Source organism: Barbatula barbatula (genome assembly GCF_947034865.1).
Source record: "Barbatula barbatula genome assembly, chromosome: 4".
Classification (NCBI taxonomy): domain Eukaryota; kingdom Metazoa; phylum Chordata; class Actinopteri; order Cypriniformes; family Nemacheilidae; genus Barbatula; species Barbatula barbatula.
The window spans coordinates 3,858,427-3,873,989 of NC_136768.1; the positions used below are offsets into that span (position 1 = coordinate 3,858,427).

The following is a 15,563-nucleotide window of genomic DNA, read 5'->3' on the forward strand; positions in this document are numbered from 1 at the left end:
GCTTCTGATACCTCCAGAACTTCCTTATCAAACACACCTGATTTAACTCAACAGTTCATTAAGTAGAGGTGTGACCAGGAGCAGAAATGAAAAAGCCTATTTCATTTTCTTGCAAATCTAAATACCCTGCAAGCTTTTTTTCATGCTTTCTCCATTTTTTTAACATTTTGCAGACCTACAACAGATCTTCACGAGGTTTGAGTTTTCTGTATGTTTTGTAAAATAACAAGAATTAATTTTTAAGCTAAATTAAGCTAATTAAAGTTGTACTCAAGTGTAAACTTTAGGAGACAACATTTCAGAAGACAATTATTGCTCAGGGGTTGATCTTAGTTCACATTTTATAGAGTTCTCAGTTGTGTTTAATTTAAGGATCAACTTGGATATATCTCCTAAAACCAATGAGACGATTGTTAAAATACAACAAGATATAAATCTTTAGATATATGATCATTTGGATCTGGTAAAGTTGATGAGAAACATTTGAATTCAAATTGAAATCTATTAATATTGACTTTTGATTGAAATTCTGCCAATCTGATCTCAGTTTGAGACATGAGATCTCTTCTGAAACTCTGATACTCTAATGTTAGAAATTGAGATCTTAGAGGGATCATATCTGTTTTTCTTATGGGACGTTACAATAAGCGTTTTGTATTTCCTATCTCTGCAGATATAACTGTTTTATCAAATGCACTTTTAATCGACTGCTTTAAGTATATAAGATAAGAATTTCTTCTTAATATAACGTATATGAGTGATAAAAAGTTTGCTGTTATATGGTTAACCTCACAAATATAATCCGTGATAGCCGTTTTCACAAAGCGCTTACAATCCTTTAATTAGGTTTGTTATTACATAATGGGAGTGAATAAATATTGTAGGTTGATTGAATGGTGAAGGTTTTGTAGATATCATTCGGGTCAATGAAGTAAGACATTTGTAAATAACCTATTCAGATGTTGATTCCTATGTATGTTGATGAACACTAAATAAAAAAAAGTGCTGCTAAAAGCTTTCCCAAATAAAACATATATTTTTCTTAAAAATTTCTAGTTCAGTCACTTGCTCTTGGGTAAGAGTCCTCAAGGTAACTTTCAGTGATGAATTAATCAGGGATTTAACCAACAACATTCACATCTAAAGCCCTGTTCCTTAATCTCTGAGCTGCTATAATCCCACAATCCCTGCAGCGATGCATCATATTACTGCCAATACGTTACTGCAGTTTGTAAAAAGCACATACAAGTCATGACATTTTGTTTATTCAATAAATAAACACAGAGGCACTAACATAAAGGTTAGATGGATATTTAAACCCTTCGATAAATTAAAGCCAGTCTATAGTAGCCATTTGCAAATATGCTACAACATTATCAACAGTGCAGCTTTACATAGTTAATTGATCATGAAAACTAGTCAAATCTAGAAACCCACAAAAATATTTGAACATAAGGGCATTTCATATTTTAAAAGAACATTGAAAACAATTGTAACATGGTAAAAGTCACTCTGCATTGCAACACGACTGAGGCTCAAAAACATACATAGGTTATAAATACTGTGTTTGATGCAAGCATGTTTTATACTCATGATCCTGCGTGCTGCATTTCATCTCACTGAAGATGCTACACATCTTTATATCATTTGCATTCATCTCTCTTCATTCAGACCTATCACACTTCATGGAACTTAGGTAACAACAACTCGACACAAGTCTTACAAATTTATTAGTAACATCTGTGTAGAGTATTCTGTCATTGTCTTATTTTGATTTGTCATTTAACAGTGTTGTATGTCCCGCTTTTGAAGTCTGACCGAGCATCTTGCTTATTACTGCAACAGGGAGTGACTGACCCTTCAATCTGATCCCTCTTCTTGGTTCTCCAAAATGGGATCTACATGGAAACACAAACAGTCAGTTACGTAATGCATTTTTATCTCGTCTCTTTTCAAGTGACTTTAATATAAAAACAGATCAAAGCTAGTCAATGCACCCAGTACCTGTCAACGTTCCCAGGGTCAGGACCGAATCTGTGCCGATATCTTCATTAGATGCAATGAAGCTGCTTGGAGACGGAACCATAAGCACAGCTCCAACACCAATCCCAGAATTCACAGTTTCTTTTACATTACAGGAGATCAGCGTCTACAGAAAAGGACAATGATTAAGGGAAGTAGATGGACAATTTTATTTTTTTACAGGTTTTTAAGATACTACCTTTCCTCCATCCTGTACATCCTCTGAACTTTGTTCACCATGTTCCCCTTCCCCGCAGTTGTTTTGTTCTTCAGGAGGCTGTGCCTTCATCAGGCCCTGCTCTGCTTCCATCTCGGAGAGGTCTTCTGAGGTCACTGTCTGGATGATGATGCCAGGATGGGACATCTGAACTGTCATGTTTTCAGCATCACCCTTGAAGATGTAATGGTGAAAGAAGTTTAAAGTACAGAACAACATTATGGCAATTCTGCATGTTTTGTGCTACTGCATACAAACAGATTTACTGTGAGACTGTGCAAAATAATCTGGTCCGGGGAAGATGGAGAGGCCGTAGCTGTGAGCGTGACCGTGGGATTGGATGACAGTGTGAGTGGGAGGCTCTGATTGGTTCCTGTTTGGAGGTAATAGGTTCCAGGGGTGCCAGTGGGCTGCAAGTGAAATGACTAAAAGAGGAAAATTAAATACATTTATTTATAAACATCACAATTTTTATTTGAACCAAAATAATATCAAGTTGCAATACTCACAGGCAGTAATTCAAATGTCTGTAAAGCTCCAGAATTCAATGTGATCGTTTCACTGTCTGAAGTACCATTCACACCATCTGAAGAAGCTGGGGGTGAAGACATACATTGAATCTACAAAAACTCTAAACACAAAAACCCCACCAGGATTTCCCTTAACTCACAGCTGCAGGATAAAACACTCATATTTTCCACTGTAACCAGTCATATGACTGGTTTTTCATTTCAAGTTCAGTGAACGTGAATTAACAGGCCTGTTTGTAATCTCACAGACTCACAGACATGCGTGATCTGCACTGGAATCTGAACCGGGATCTGAAGCGCAGTAACCGGGCTGGGTGACGCGTTAGCAGACCGAGAACCGACCACCACGACCTTTGTGGACGGTGGGGCCTCCACAACATCCTGCAACCCTTTCAACAAGACTAGGAACACAAGAACAGACAAGAAATCACTTCAGAGTCTGACAAGATATTGAATACCTAAATAATATAAAATTTCTCATTGGCTTACATGGAAAGGGAAGCTCCTTGTGATTAGCTACTTGTCTTTTGATGGTCCACCATTTGCTGCGCAGCCACTGAGGTGACCGCACGCTGCTCCATCCACCAGCCAAAATATCCCAGTTGATGTCATTCTCATCCTCCACCTCCAGCTCAGCTATTCTGCACATAAGAACATAACTATGAATTATTGATTTAAATTCTATGAAAAGTCTCTTTGTAAGGGTTGCAGGCTGTCCATCTGCTGTGACGTCATGTACCTGCGGACAAGGTTGATGTCATCTTCTTTGCTCCATTCTGTTCCACCGCTTTGCTTCCAGTTAAGGTAGTTGAGCCACTTAGAGCGGCACTGTTTCTCCGAACGAGTGCCAACTTGTTCTGCCACCGTCGCCCATGAGACGCCCTGAGTAACAACATCACCTGCCTCTGTGCCAGTCAACTCATGAACCACCTCTGCCAACTTTCTCTCCTCTTCTTCGGTCCATTTTCCTGAATGATGTGAAAACGTTAGCATTGTGCTAGATTGCACCGTTCTCAATGACGCGTCAGTATTTATTGCTCATGATCAATGTGGTGGAATTCAGAACAACTTACCAGTGTTACACGTGTCCTTCATGAGTCGACACCGGTCCTTCACAGAAGATGCGCTGCGACCGAGCGCTGCCCCGATGGTAGCCCAGTCGTTACCGTGTTTCTCCCTTAGCCTGTTATTACAACACACAAAATGAGTGCAATGCAGACTCCGATCAAACTTCGTGGCGTTTGTGGTTCCACTTACTCTTTTAGTTTATTGATCTCCTCATCAGTGTATCTAAACAACAAGAAAACAACACATCAAATATTACAGCAGGCATCAGCGTGTATGTACAATTCTGTGCGAGTCAGTTAAAATCTGTGTCCTTACTTGCCTACGTGGTTCCGGTTATCGTACATTCGCAGTACACGTCTGTATACTGCAAACAGTGGTCTGTTTAAACCCCATGCTATACTGCGGTAAAAATCTTTTCGCTCTTCTTTTGGCATTTCAAAGATGATCTCTGCAGGGTCCTGGATCCCCCGGTTCTGAATTTGGACGGATAGAAGATTAACAAGACTGCATCTTGCCAGCAAACGTGACATGTAAAATATAAAACAAGCTCACCTTCACGTAGCGCTCTATGTTACTCATCAGGATATCAATCTCCTCTTTTGACCACATACCCTGTTTCCATTTGTGACCTGTGGATATACAACAACTAATTAGATACTGTATTTTGACTGTCTATAATGCGTACGACAATTCACACATGCAAGAGGTCAAATGTACCCTTGTTAACCAGCGTGTCTTTATCTTCTTTCGTGGTAAACCAGGCTTGACTGACGGCCGACACATCTTCAGTTTTCTTAACGACAGGAGAATTCTTATGCTGTTGACAAACAAACATCTCAACATCTCTGCAATGATGCAACTAAGTCCTGGTGCTAACAGGTTCTCTCTTTGTAAACTCTTGCTTTAAACATTTAATCTATAAGAGAAGCGAGTATCATAAACATTTCATTTCCAAAAGTAGAGATACATCTATTTCATACAAATTTATGAAATCCAGAACCTGAAAGTGAGATGAAAGTGTACCTGTATAATAGATGGATCTTCGGTTTCCAGCTCTCCTTCTCTCATCTCTGTTGCAGTCATTGTCACCTCAAAACTCTCATCGCCTTCTGTAACTAAAATCATCATGTTGTAATTGATGTTAAGTGCATTGTGTGTGCCCGATTGTTAAATTCTTTTTTTTTTGTAATTCCAGTTTAATATCCAAAGACAACCACAGGCAAATATTGAGTCTGTGCAGGACTACTAGTTTGGTTGACAAAAAGAAGATGAGGTCTTTGGAGAACCTATTGGATACGTATTCGCATGGCATTCATTTTGCGATTCACTCACTAGGTAAGGTGACAACAGCGTATTCTGCTGAGGTAGAATCATGAAGGTCTTCACCATCATCACTGGACAATCGCAGTCGTTTGTGAACCGGTTCGTCTGAACCAAAGTCCTCCTCATCTACAATACATAAACAAAATTTACACGAACACATATTTAATACGCAGACAAATAAGAAAGTCAAAGTTTGATGAGAGAGCAGAGATGTGGGGTGTCTCGCCATTTTGAGGGCAGTGTAGGATTATGTTTCCATCTGTGTCCTGAGTAAATGTGACAGAATTGACGGATTCAAGGGTCACAGTGGCTGGGACATCTCCTGTGTTCATAGTCAGTCTACAGGTAAAGAAAACACACAAACAAACTAGTTTAGTAAAGGCACTTTAAAGTATTCTTTTCTCTTGAGTACATTATACAAACATGTTATATGGAATTGTTTTTATATTATTCATAACACTGCAATAAAAACTAAAAGAATGGTTACTTTAATATTAATTTAATACAAAACAGGGTGGTGTACATTGTGTTGCATGTTTAACTCTAAATTAAACAATAATATCACCCATCGCTGTTGCATTCCTTTATTTCACCATGAATCCATACATTATATTCACACAAATTAAGCCATTTTAAACAGTTAAAAACACAAATGCATGGCTAAAATACAAAATGCATATCCGGAAACCTATCTAAACGTGTTTTAACATGTGCTTAATAACACCAGAATAAATCGCTTCGAGCATAGCTTTAGTCTTCCATATGCTCCTTTAATATAACACGATCAGATATGAGACGCCATGTTCGTATGCAACATGAAGCCGTGAGATGTCGACGGCTTTTTTTCGATGTCGGTGCATTATGTTTTGCATTTAAAGAGTAAAACTATTTTGAGTTGCTCGCGTCCCGCGCACAGGGGTGATCGAAAATGAATTTTAGGTTTGATTTTGGTACTTACTTCCTGTTTTGGGTACGGGGACTTCGCAGTGACCAGGATGAAGTCAAATACCAGGATGGAGGAAAGAGCTTTTTATCTTTTCTCTCTGTACAGAGCGGAAGTGTCTACAGGAGCTCGTTGCTGACTTCCGGTTGGGACAGCAGTGCCTTTGGTTTAGCACCCTTTTATGTATCAGATGTGATTTATATGAGGATCTGCCATTGGACATCTTAAGAAATATGTGTAAGTGTTATGTTGGTTTAAGGTTGCACACGCGCCTCTGAATTGCAGCAGGTTTTCATTTAGACGTATCAGCAGCACCATCTAGCGTTGACATGTAGAAAAAGCATCATTGTTTTGGGGTCTGAATTAAGAAAATGTTATTTTATTATAGCCTTTATTTAAAACCAGGATAACGTGTATAGAAAAAAAGGTATGTTCATTTTTGTGTTGAACTTGATTATCATACGGACCTAATTTTGTATGTACAGGAACAAATTCTCCCTCAATTCTCTCAAGAGTGAATCACTGATTTATTTACCTAGACCAGGGTTGGGCAAACTTTTACCTCGAGGACCACATCACATTTTCTGCATATTATTCCCACATTAAATGTAATATTTCTTTACTTATTCCAAACTGAAAGTGTATAACTAGCATTACTGTAGTGTATGGATGGACTTGCAATTCCTTCTACCCTGTTTTATAAACACTTACATATTGAAAAAATGGCAAAACATCTGCACATTGTCATAAAACACATTATTATAATAATTTACTGTAAACATTATTTTTGATACTTGACGTTTTTTCAAATATTCCTGTAATTCAGGGTGTGCAATTAATCCCAAGGGGCCACATAAGAAATGGGACTGTAGTCGAAGGCTGAACCAAAAGACTAACCTTAATTCTGCTCAATATTGAATTTATAGCTTTTAAGTGCAGAAAACATCTGGTCTGATCTAGTTGTCTTATATTTAAAAAAGAAAAAAACATCAGCTACTTTTCTGTGTCTCTACCCTTTGTGCATCTCACTGGTTATACAAATAACTTTAATTATGTTCGCATAATTATCACCAATTATTGAATGCAGCATTTATTTGCTGTTATTTTATGTAAAGTTGCGCTCTCTTGTGGCCAACCTCCGCAATTACGTTTCTAAATGAACTTTACCATTGTACTAAGATAAGTGGAATATTGAGTGCTGCATTTATATTATATAAATTATAGCATTTCATTGCCAATAATATTTAATATTTGTACTTTAATTATTTTCGCATAATTATCGCCAATTATTGAATGCAGCCTTTATTTGCTATGTTATTTTATGTAAAGTTGCGCTCTCTTGTGGCCAACTTCCGCAATTACGTTTCTAAATGAACTTTACCATTGTACTAAGATAAGTGGAATATTGAGTGCTGCATTTATATTATATAAATTATAGCATTTCATAGCCAATAATATTTAATATTTGCACTTTAATTATGTTCGCATAATTATCACCAATTATTGAATGCAGCCTTTATTTGCTATGTTATTTTATGTAAAGTTGCGCTCTCTTGTGGCCAACTTCCGCAATTACGTTTCTAAATTAACTTTACCATTGTACTAAGATAAGTGGAATATTGAGTGCTGCATTTATAATATATAAACTATAGCATATCATAGCCAATAATATTTATTATTTTCACTGTAATTATGTTCGCATAATTATCACCAATTATTGAATGCAGCATTTATTTGCTGTTATTTTATGTAAATTTGCGCTCTCTTGTGGCCAACTTCCGCAATTACGTTTCTAAATTAACTTTACCATTGTACTAAGATAAGTGGAATATTGAGTGCTGCATTTATATTATATAAATTATAGCATTTCATAGCCAATAATATTTAATATTTGCACTTTAATTATGTTCGCCTAATTATCGCCAATTATTGAATGCAGCATTTATTTGCTTTTTTTTATGTAAATTTGCGCTCTCTTGTGGCCAACTTCCGCAATTACGTTTCTAAATTAACTTTGCCATTGTACTAAGATAAGTGGAATATTGAGTGCTGCATTTATATTATATAAATTATAGCATTTCATAGCCAATAATATTTAATATTTTCACTTTAATTATGTTCGCATAATTATCACCAATTATTGAATGCAGCCTTTATTTGCTATGTTATTTTATGTAAAGTTGCGCTCTCTTGTGGCCAACTTCCGCAATTACGTTTCTAAATTAACTTTACCATTGTACTAAGATAAGTGGAATATTGAGTGCTGCATTTATATTATATAAATTATAGCATTTCATAGCCAATAATATTTAATATTTTCACTTTAATTATGTTCGCATAATTATCACCAATTATTGAATGCAGCCTTTATTTGCTATGTTATTTTATGTAAAGTTGCGCTCTCTTGTGGCCAACTTCCGCAATTACGTTTCTAAATTAACTTTACCATTGTACTAAGATAAGTGGAATATTGAGTGCTGCATTTATAATATATAAATTATAGCATATCATAGCTAATAATATTTATTATTTTCACTGTAATTATGTTCGCATAATTATCACCAATTATTGAATGCAGCATTTATTTGCTGTTATTTTATGTAAATTTGCGCTCTCTTGTGGCCAACTTCCGCAATTACGTTTCTAAATTAACTTTACCATTGTACTAAGATAAGTGGAATATTGAGTGCTGCATTTATATTATATAAATTATAGCATTTCATAGCCAATAATATTTAATATTTGCACTTTAATTATGTTCGCTTAATTATCGCCAATTATTGAATGCAGCATTTATTTGCTTTTTTTATGTAAATTTGCGCTCTCTTGTGGCCAACTTCCGCAATTACGTTTCTAAATTAACTTTGCCATTGTACTAAGATAAGTGGAATATTGAGTGCTGCATTTATATTATATAAATTATAGCATTTCATAGCCAATAATATTTAATATTTTCACTTTAATTATGTTCGCATAATTATCACCAATTATTGAATGCAGCCTTTATTTGCTATGTTATTTTATGTAAAGTGGCGCTCTCTTGTGGCCAAATTCCACCATACATTGGAAACGAATTTGTGGTTCTAAGTTTGTGCGCAAACATTATATTATATTATATTATATTATATTATTAGGGTTCGAGCGCGAAGCGCTAGAAACCTATTGTATTTTTAGGGTTCGAGCCCGTAGGGCTAGAAACCTATTGTATTTGTTGGTTTTATTAGGGTTTCGAGCCCGAAGGGCTGAAAACCTATTGTTTTTGTAAGGATTTTTATTATTATTATTATTATTATTATTATTCCGCCATAAAACGCGTTGGCCAGCCCAAACCGTAAGTCGTAGAAACTCGAGACTTTGTCAATTGGTTGTATCTGTGCAGGTTACTCAGATACAGTGACCCAGCCAAATCGGCCCATAGGGGGCGCTACAGCGATGCTGAACGCGTTTGCATTCGTAACTCCTAAACCGTTTGACGCACACCCAAGTGTTTTATATCATTGTAATCATTGGCTCAAAACTTGAAAAATGGCTATCTCCGATTTCATTTCCGGTATGCAAATTTTGCCGCTAATTTGCATTTTTTCAAAAAAAACAAAAATGATCTACTCCCTGGATTTTTGCCCGATCGGAACCAAACCAACGCTGATGAATTCTGTGGAGTGTGAATATAAATATTCGTTGAAAAAAAGTTGAAATTTCGACTCAGGGTCGCTAGGGGGCTCTAAAACGTCTGAACCGATAGTTGCCTATTTCACTAAAATGGCTATATCAAGAGAACGGTTTGAGCTATCTTCACGGGGCTTATACCATATGTGTAGACCCTCAGTCCGGGGTCACAATAAAAATAACTCGGTGTTTGGCCACTAGTTGGCGCTATAATAGCAAAGAACACGAAAAGGGCTATAACTACCCAACAGTTTGCCCGATTGACTTATTATTTGGTATGATGTGTCTTTGTGTCATGCACCGTGACTGTATAAAAGGACTTTGGCTCTTCTCAAAAAACCTGGCCGCCATCGGCCAATGAAATTTGAGCACTCATTAGACAGGGTTAACGGAGGCCGATCAAAATGACACTCGCTGGGCTTGTTCCTGTCCTGGTCCTGAAGGTCTGTAAGAAATATGAACTCATTTGGCCACTGGGGGCGGAATAACGTTTTTGGAGTGCTTAAACAATTGTGTATCACGTGACATACATCTAAAGGCTCTGATACGCTTTGAAAATAAACGTCTCGGCCCAGGAACTTCAGACTTCTTGAGTTTGAAAGCACCTTCGCTTCAATTTAAAATGCAACAACAATGAAAATCGGATACTCATTAACAAATTGTCCAAATGATTTGACAGTCAGAAAAATAACAGTCTTGTAGTATATGTGCATGTTTCTGTAATCATGCATAGTTTCTATGAGTTGATACCTGTAATTTTTCTGTGCGTGTGTGTGTTGGACTTTGATCCTTCATGCGTTTGTTGTGGTGTGACCCCCTAAACTGTTCATGAATGCATGACTGCTTTTGACTGCCTTAAAACTCGAAACCCGATAAATGCTGCTTGCAGCTTTATTAGGGTTTCGAGCCCGAAGGGCTGAAAACCTATTGTATTTGTAAGGATTTTTATTATTCTTCTTTATTATTATTCCGCCATAAAACGCGTCGGCCAGCCCAAACCGTAAGTCGTAGAAACTCGAGACTTTGTCAATTGGCTGTATCTGTGCAGGTTACTCAGATACAGTGAACCAGCCAAATCGGCCCATAGGTGGCGCTATAGCGATGGCAAATGCGTTTGGCCTCAAAGCTCGTAAATCGGATGTCGCACAACAAAGTTTTTGGTGTCATTGGAATCCTTGGCTCCAAACTTAAAAGATGGCTATCTCCGATTTCATTTCCGGTATGCAAATTTTCCCGCTAATTAGCATTTTATGAAAAAAAAAAAAAATGAACTAGTCCCTGGATTTTTGCCCGATCGGAACCAAACCAACGCTGATTAATTCTGTGGAGTGTGAATATAAATATTCATTGAAAAAAAGTTGAAATTTCGATTCAGGGTCGCTAGGGGGCATCAAAACGTCCGAACCGGAAGTAGAAAATTGTAATAAAATGGCCATAACTCGTGAACCGTTTGAGATATCTTCACGGGGCTTGGACCCTATGTGTAGACTCTCAGTCCAGGGTCACAGTAAAAAGGAATTGCCGTTTGGCCACTAGGTGGCGCTATAATATACATGAACTCGAAAAGGGCTATAACTACCCAAGCGTTTCCCCGATCGACTTATTATTTGGTATGGTGTGTCTTTGTGTCATGTACCATGACAGTCTAAAAGGACATTGGCGTATCTAAAGAAACATGGCCGCCATCGGCCAATGAATTTTGAGCACTCATTAGACAGGGTTAACGGGGGCCGATCGAATTGACACTCGCTGGGCTTGTTCGACTCATGGTCCTGAAGGTCTGTAAGAAATATGAACTCATTCGGCCACCGGGGGGCGAAGTAACGATTTTAGAGTGCATAAACAATTGTGTATCACGTGACATTTGACATATACTCAAACTATTTACATCATATGATAGCTCTCCTCATTCTGAACAACTTTGCCTCTGGACACGCCTCTGTCTATCAAACGGATCGTGAGTTATCCCTGATGATGTCAAAAACCTACTTTCGCGAACTAGTCCCTGGTTTTTCAACCGATCGGAACCAAACCAATGCAGATGACTTCTGTGGAGTGTGAATGTAAACATTCATTGAAAAAAAGTTGAAATTTATATTCATACACGGTAGGGGGCGGTCAAAAACTGAACTGGGCGGAGCCTATCACATTAAAATGGCCATTAATCCAGAACGGATTAACACATCATCATGGGGCTTGGAACATATGTGTAGACCATCACTCCGAGGTCACATACAAAAGAAGGTGGCGTTTGGACACTAGGTGGCGCTAAACCAGTAAAAATGGCAAAATTGACACGCATTTAAATTCTTAAACAATTGTGTATCACGTGACATTTGACATATACCCAAACTATTTACATCATATGATAGCTCTTCTCTTTCTGAACAACTTTGCCTCTTGAAGCATTGCTGTCAATAAAACGGTCCATTAGATATCGATGATAACGTTAAAAACCTACTATTGCTAACTACTTCGCGGTTTTACGCCCTATTGGAACCAAACAAACGCAGATTGCTTCTGTGGAGTGTGAACATCAAAAGTACTTGAAAAAAAGATGAAATTTATATTCATACACTGTAGGGGGGCCAAAAACGGAACTAGGCAAAGCCTATGACACTTAAACGGACGTTGTTAGAGAAGGGTTTGAGATAGCTTCACGGGGCTTTAAACATATGTGAAGACCATCGCTCTGAGTTCACGGTAAAAAGAACGCGGTGATTGGACACTAGGTGGCGCTATAACATGAACAATGGCACTTAATACTGTAATTATGCAACGGTTATACATCTACAGGCTCTGATATGCTTTGAAAACAAACGTCTCGGCCCAGGAACTTCCGACTTCTTGAGTTTGAAAGGACCTTCGCTTCAATTTAAAAGCCAACAACAATGAAAATCGGATACTCATTAACAAATTGTCCAAATGATTTGACAGTCAGAAAAAGAACATTCTTGTAGTATATGTGCATGTTTCTGTAAGCATGCATAGTTTCTATAAGTTCATACCTGTCATTTTTCTGTGCGTGTGTGTGTTGGACTTTGATCCTTCATGCGTGTGTTGAGGTGTGACCCCCTAACCTGTTCATGAATGCATGACTGCTTTTGACTGCCTTAAAACTCGAAACCCGATAAATGCTGCTTGCAGCTTTAATTATTAGGGTTTCGAGCCCGTAGGGCTGAAAACCTATTGTATTTGTAAGGATTTTTATTATTCTTCTTTATTATTATTCCGCCATAAAACGCGTTGGCCAGCCCAAACCGTAAGTCGTAGAAACTCGAGACTTTGTCAATTGGTTGTATCTGTGCAGGTTACTCAGATACAGTGAACCAGCCAAATCGGCCCATAGGTGGCGCTATAGCGATGGCCAATGCGTTTGGGCTCAATGCTCGTAAACCGGATGTCGCACAACAAAGTTTTTGGTGTCATTGGAATCCTTGGCTCCAAACTTAAAAAATGGCTATCTCCGATTTCATTTCCGGTATGCAAATTTTTCCGCTAATTTGCATTTTATGAAAAAAAAAAAAAATGAACTAGTCCCTGGATTTTTGCCCGATCGGAACCAAACCAACGCTGATGAATTCTGTGGAGTGTGAATATGAATATTCATTGAAAAAATGTTGAAATTTCGATTCAGGTTCGCTAGGGGGCATCAAAACATCAAAACCGGAAGTAGCCTATTTAACTAAAATGACCATAACTCGTTAACCGTTTGAGCTATCTTCACGGGGCTTAGACCGTATATGTAGACCCTCAGTCCGGGGTCACAATAAAAAAGACGCGGTGTTTGGCCACTAGGTGGCGCTATAATAGCAAAGAACTCGAAAAAGGCTATAACTACGCAACCGTTTGCCTGATCGACTTATTATTTGGTATGATGTGTCTTTGTGTCATGCACCATGACTGTATAAAAGGACTTTGGCGTTTCTCAAAAAACATGGCCGCCATCGGCCAATGAATTTTGAGCACTCATTAGACAGGGTTAATGGGGGCCGATCGAAACGACACTCGCTGGGCTTGTTCGACTCGTGGTCCTGAAAGTCTGTAAGAAATATGAACTCACTCGGCCACCGGGGGGCGAAAAAACGTTTTTACAGTGCATAAACAATTGTGTATCACGTGACATTTGACATATACTCAAACTATTTACATCAAATGATAGCTCTTCTCATTTTGAACAACTTTGCCTCTGGACAAGCTTCTGTCGATCAAACGGTTCGTGAGTTATCGCTGATGATGTCAAAAATCTACTTTCGCGAACTAGTCCCTGGTTTTTCAACCGATCAGGACCAAACCAATGCAGATGATTTCTGTGGAGTGTGAATGTAAATAATCATTGAAAAAAAGTTGAAATTTGTATTCATACACGGTAGGGGGGGCCAAAAACTCAACTGGGCGGAGCCTATCACATTAAAATGGCCATAAATCCAGAACGGATTAACACATCATCATGGGGCTTGGAAAAGATTTGTAGACCATCACTCCGAGGTTATATACAAAAGAAGGTGGCGTTTGGACACTAGGTGGCGCTAGACCAGTAGAAATGGTTAAATTGACGCATATTTCATTACTTAAACAATTGTGTATCACGTGACATTTGACATATACCCAAACTATTTACATCATATGATATCTCTTCTCATTCTAAACAACTTTGCCTCTGGAACCACTTCTGTCGATCAAACGGTTTGTGAGTTATCGCTGATAATGTCAAAAACCTACTTTCACAAACTTGTCCTTGGTTTTTCAACCGATTGGAACCAAACCAATGCAGATGACTTCTGTGCAGTGTGAATGTAAATAATCATTGAAAAAACGTTGAAATTTATATTCATACACGGTAGGGGGGGCAAAAACCGAACTGAGGGGAGCCTATGACACTTAAACGGACGTTGTTAGAGAAGGATTTGAGATAGCTTCACAGGGCTTTAAACATATGTGTAGACAATCTCTCTGAGCTCACTGTAAAAATAACACGGTGATTGGACACTACGTGGCGCTATAACATGAACAATGGCACTAAATACTGTAAATATGCAACGGTTATACATCTACAGGCTCTGATACGCTTTGAAAACAAACGTCTCGGCCCAGGAACTTCAGACTTCTTGAGTTTGAAAGCACCTTCGCTTCAATTTAAAAGGCAACAACAATGAAAATCGGATACTCATTAACAAATTGTCCAAATGATTTGACAGTCAGAAAAATAACATTCTTGTAGTATATGTGCATGTTTCTGTAAGCATGCATAGTTTCTATGAGTTCATACCTGTCATTTTTCTGTGCGTGTGTGTGTGTTGGACTTTGATCCTTCATGCGTTTGTTGTGGTGTGACCCCCTAAACTGTTCATGAATGCATGACTGCTTTTGACTGCCTTAAAACTCGAAACCCGATAAATGCTGCTTGCAGCTTTAATTATTCTTCTTCTTATTATTCTTCCCTAAAACTGAATGGGCAGCCCAAACCGTAAGGCCGACAGAGCTGAGACTTGGTCAGATGGTAGTAGTCTTGCTCGCTACTCAGATACACGGAGCCAGCCATGTCGGCCCATAGGTGGCGCTACAGTGATAAAAAGCGCCTTTACGCTCATTACTCCTAAACCGTTTGTCGCACACCCAAGTGTCTTATATCATTGTAATCATTGGCTCAAAACTTAAAAAACGTATAGGTCCGATTTCATTTCCGGTATGCAAATTTTTTCGGTAATTTGCATTTTATGCAAAAAAAAAAAAATGAACTAGTCTCTGAATTTTTGCCGGATCGGAACCAAACCAACGCTGATGAATTCTGTGG

At 38.1% G+C, this 15,563-nt stretch overlaps 1 protein-coding gene across 5 annotated transcripts in view; it reads right to left on the reverse strand.

The window, feature by feature from the left end:
• Positions 1–1,249: 1,249 nt before the first annotated feature.
• dmtf1 (cyclin D binding myb-like transcription factor 1) overlaps positions 1,250–15,563 on the reverse strand; it is a 49,672-nt gene continuing 35,358 nt past the window's right edge. For 4 of the 5 annotated variants that reach the window (XM_079454329.1, XM_079454331.1, XM_079454332.1 and 1 more), the window contains 16 exons: positions 5,387–5,499; positions 5,170–5,286; positions 4,861–4,952; positions 4,555–4,654; positions 4,390–4,466; positions 4,153–4,310; positions 4,027–4,059; positions 3,843–3,952; positions 3,509–3,737; positions 3,259–3,410; positions 3,024–3,170; positions 2,749–2,834; positions 2,506–2,664; positions 2,222–2,413; positions 2,005–2,149; positions 1,250–1,898 (listed from right to left, as the gene is read on the reverse strand). In XM_079454329.1, the coding sequence (XP_079310455.1) occupies positions 1,861–1,898; positions 2,005–2,149; positions 2,222–2,413; positions 2,506–2,664; positions 2,749–2,834; positions 3,024–3,170; positions 3,259–3,410; positions 3,509–3,737; positions 3,843–3,952; positions 4,027–4,059; positions 4,153–4,310; positions 4,390–4,466; positions 4,555–4,654; positions 4,861–4,952; positions 5,170–5,286; positions 5,387–5,499 (1,948 nt within the window). In that variant the 3' untranslated portion in view covers positions 1,250–1,860. Of the gene's footprint in view, positions 1,899–2,004; positions 2,150–2,221; positions 2,414–2,505; positions 2,665–2,748; positions 2,835–3,023; positions 3,171–3,258; positions 3,411–3,508; positions 3,738–3,842; positions 3,953–4,026; positions 4,060–4,152; positions 4,311–4,389; positions 4,467–4,554; positions 4,655–4,860; positions 4,953–5,169; positions 5,287–5,386; positions 5,500–6,118; positions 6,374–15,563 lie in introns of those variants that run through there. The other variant, XM_079454330.1, reaches the window with a different exon arrangement.